The 3,787-nt window shown below is 25.5% G+C and overlaps 1 protein-coding gene across 1 annotated transcript; it reads left to right on the forward strand.

Annotated features, from left to right (window-relative positions):
- The first annotated feature begins 709 nt into the window (after nt 1-709).
- On the forward strand, nt 710-1,018 carry LOC131177796 (putative lipid-transfer protein DIR1). Its single transcript, XM_058142901.1, has one exon. The coding sequence runs from the start codon at nt 710-712 to the stop codon at nt 1,016-1,018; it is 309 nt and encodes a 102-aa protein (XP_057998884.1).
- The last annotated feature ends 2,769 nt before the right edge of the window (nt 1,019-3,787 follow it).

Consider the following 3,787-nt stretch of genomic DNA (forward strand, 5'->3'; position numbering starts at 1 on the left):
TGTTAGTACTGCATCTTAGGCATTAAGTTAAATTTAAATCCATATTATCATTTCTTTAAAAGTTTTAATACAAAATCAATTATTGCGAACATTAATGTATGTATGAATAATAGAAAGCTACAATTTGTATTTTCAAGAATGTTATAAGATTTATAATTTTGGAGTTTAATCAAACTGTTAAAGGCATCCATATTTGATAAAAATATTCTAATAATATAATTTCATTAAGAAATAAATTTAAATTGAATGCTTTTATGTTTTAAAGATGGTATGAGTAGTTAGTACTACATCTTAAGCATTAAGTTAAATTTAAATATTTAAACTCATATTACCATTTTCACTATTTTAAAGAAGATTTATGTTTCAAAATATAAATTGAACTACTCTATGATTTGTTTCTAGTATGAGTCCACGTAAGTATTTTTTGAAAATATGTAAATGCAACCTGTATAATATCCCCCAACAACCTTGAATTTCTTTTAAAAGATAAAATTCTAACAAAATATTAAATGCATGTTACCATTTTTAGCTCTTGTCAACTATCTCATAACGTACTGCATGTTGTATTCCTTTAACAAGCCTAAATACTCGAGATAAAAAAATAAATAATTGCTAAAATAAAAATTACTCTTGACAACATTCACTATAAATTGACTTTTAGGGTACGAGACAAGCACACTTGAATAAGAAAATAACATTAAAACACAAAATGGCTAGCTTTAAAAGTAATGTTATAGCATTGTGGATGGTAGCAATGTTTCTCACTATGACCACGATGGAAGGAATCAAGGTTGTAGCCGTTTGTAATACAGATATGAAGGGAATCAATAACCAATGTTATTCTGCAGTTGCTGGAAATCCACCTTCTCCTCCGAGCATGCAATGCTGCAACCTTATTCAACAAGCAGACTTGCCTTGTTTATGCAAATACAAGTATTTGCTATATACTCTTGGAGTTGATGTTAAAAAAGCTATGGAAATTCCTGGGAAATGTGGAAAGCAAAATCCATCTTACTAATACAAGTTTCTCAAATTTAATTTTTTCAAAAAAATTGAAAAATTAGGAATTTTAAAAATATGAAAGCCAATGAATATGAAATTTAATCAGTGTGGTGTATTTTTTATGTATCAAAAAAATTATATTTGGAATTATACAAGTAAAATCTTATATTTTCTTAATAATTTTAGCACTTCACTATATATTTTATACGTTGTGAACTTGTAAATGGAATTAAGTTCATTTCATTTATCATATGATAACTAATTTGAATTAGCACTAAATACTATGCAAATAAAGGAATGAATAAATCATTGATACATGAAGAAAAAAGAGCTGTACGAAATTTTCCTTTTTCTCTTGTAATTTGAAAAATTCTTGTGAGTGTTCTTTTGGCTTTAACTCTATTTAGAGAGGATATTGCTAAAAAGTAGGGGTGAGCACTATTTGACTGGAACTAAATAAACCGCATCAAAACGCTACAATTCATTAAATTTCACTGGGAAAATATTAATTTTTTGTCGGAAAAAAAATTAAATTTTATGGGTGAAATTTTAATTTCAAAAAATTTTGGGGCTCACAGCCCCCTCGTGACCTGAATAGTTCCACTCCTATTGGTAGTGACCCGTAGCATCGATCGTGAAGCTTATATACAAGTTTAATTTGTTTTTTTATTTTCGTATATTGAGTTAAAAAAATAAATTTAAAATTAGCCATATGCATTAGAATTATAAATAGTCATGTGCAAAGTATAGATAATTTACTAATCTGAGATGCTCATTAAACACAGGAATTAAAATAAACATAAATATATATGATGCTCTCTAGGTTTAAGAAAAACAAAACAAAAAAAAAAAAATTTGAACAAAATTTTGTTAAAAAAAATGCTTTAAATGTCCATATTTCTTTTAGAAATTGTCTGTAGCGTAGAAACATGGTATTACTAAAATATGTGGGGATGATAAATTTTTTGTTCGACATGAGTACGTAAGCCTCATAAATATGATAAAGAATTTTTTTCACTCATCGCATTCATGTAAAAATTAGTTACGGAATAAGATGTTGAAAATTGACATTTAAATTATTTTTTGCAAACGCTTCAAATTAATTAGAATTTATATGTTTGTTAATTGTACAACAACAATTGTCAAGGTCAACATTTCAGCTCTTGCCAATTATTGCGTTACAAAATCAAATTAACGTTTTTGTCATCAAAATTTTAATACTAGGTCAATCATTGGCAAAATAAATATGTTATGAATAATAGAAATGGGCAATTTATATTTTCAAAGATGTCTTAAGGTCTATAATCTAGAGTTTAATCAAACTATTAAAGGCATTCATATTTAATAAAAATATTTTAGTAGTATAATTTAATTACGAAAATAAATTTTAATTGAAAGTTTTTATGTTTTAAAGATGCTATGAGTTGTTAGTACTACATCTTAGGCATTAAGTTAAATTTAAATCCATACTATCATTTCTTTAAAAGTTTTAATACAAAATCAATTATTGCCAAGATTATTGTATTATGAATAATAGAAAGTTACAATTTCTATTTTCATGAATGTTATAAGATTTATAATTTTGGAGTTTAATCAAACTATTAAAGGCATCCATATTTTATAAAAATATTCTAATAATATAATTCTTAGTTAAATTTAAATTGAATGCTTTTGAGTTTTAAAGATGCTATGAGTAGTTTGTACTACATCTTAAGCATTAAGTTCAATTTAAAAATTTAAATTCATATTACCATTTTCTTTATTTTAAAGATGATTTATGTTTCAAAGTATAAATTGAAGTACTCTATGATTTGTTTTCAATATAAGTTCACGTGAGGATTTTTTGAATATATGCAAACACAACCTCTATAATATCTCTCAACAACTTTGAAATTCTTTTAAAAGCTAAAATTCTAATGAAATCTTATATGCATGTTACCTTTTTTAGCTTTTGTCAACTATCTCGTAACGTACTACATATTATATTCCTATAACAAGCCTAAATACTCGAGATAAAAAAAACAAATAAATGCTAAAATGAAAATTACTTTTTCCAACATTCACTATAAATTAACTTTTAGGGTAGGAGACAAGCACACTTGAATAAGAAAATAATATTAAAATACAAAAATGGCTAGCTCTAAAAGTAATATTATAGTAATGTGGATGATAGCAATGTTTCTTACTATGGTGACGAGAGAAGGAATCAAGCTTGTAGCTGTTTGTAACATAGATATGAAGAGAATCAATAACCAATGTTATTCTGCAGTTACTGGAAATCCACCTCCTCATCTGAGCACATGATGCTACAAATTTATTCAACAAGCAGACTTGCCTTGTTTATGCAAGTACAAGTATTTGCTATATACTCTTGGAATTAATGTTAAAGAAGCTTTGGAAATTCCTAGGAAATGTGGGAAGTAAAATCCATGTTACTAATACAAGTTTTTCAAATTTAATTTCTTTAAAAAAATTGAAAAATTATGAACATTTAAAATATGAAAGCCAATGAATATGAAATTCAGTTTTTATAGTGTATTTTTTTATGTATTGAAAAAAAAATATTAGGAATTATACAAGTAAAATCTTATATTTTCTTAATAATTTTGGCACTTCACTATATATTTTATAAGTGGTGAACTTGAAAATGGTATTAAGTTCATTTCATTTATCATATGATAACTAATTTGAATTAGCAGTAAATACTATATAAATAAAGGAATGAATGTATAGTTAATGCATGAAGAAAAAAGAACTATACGGAATTCCCCATTTTTTCTTATAA

The sequence above is a fragment of the Hevea brasiliensis genome, unplaced genomic scaffold (genome assembly GCF_030052815.1).
Source record: "Hevea brasiliensis isolate MT/VB/25A 57/8 unplaced genomic scaffold, ASM3005281v1 Scaf89, whole genome shotgun sequence".
In the NCBI taxonomy this organism is placed as follows: Eukaryota; Viridiplantae; Streptophyta; class Magnoliopsida; order Malpighiales; family Euphorbiaceae; genus Hevea; species Hevea brasiliensis.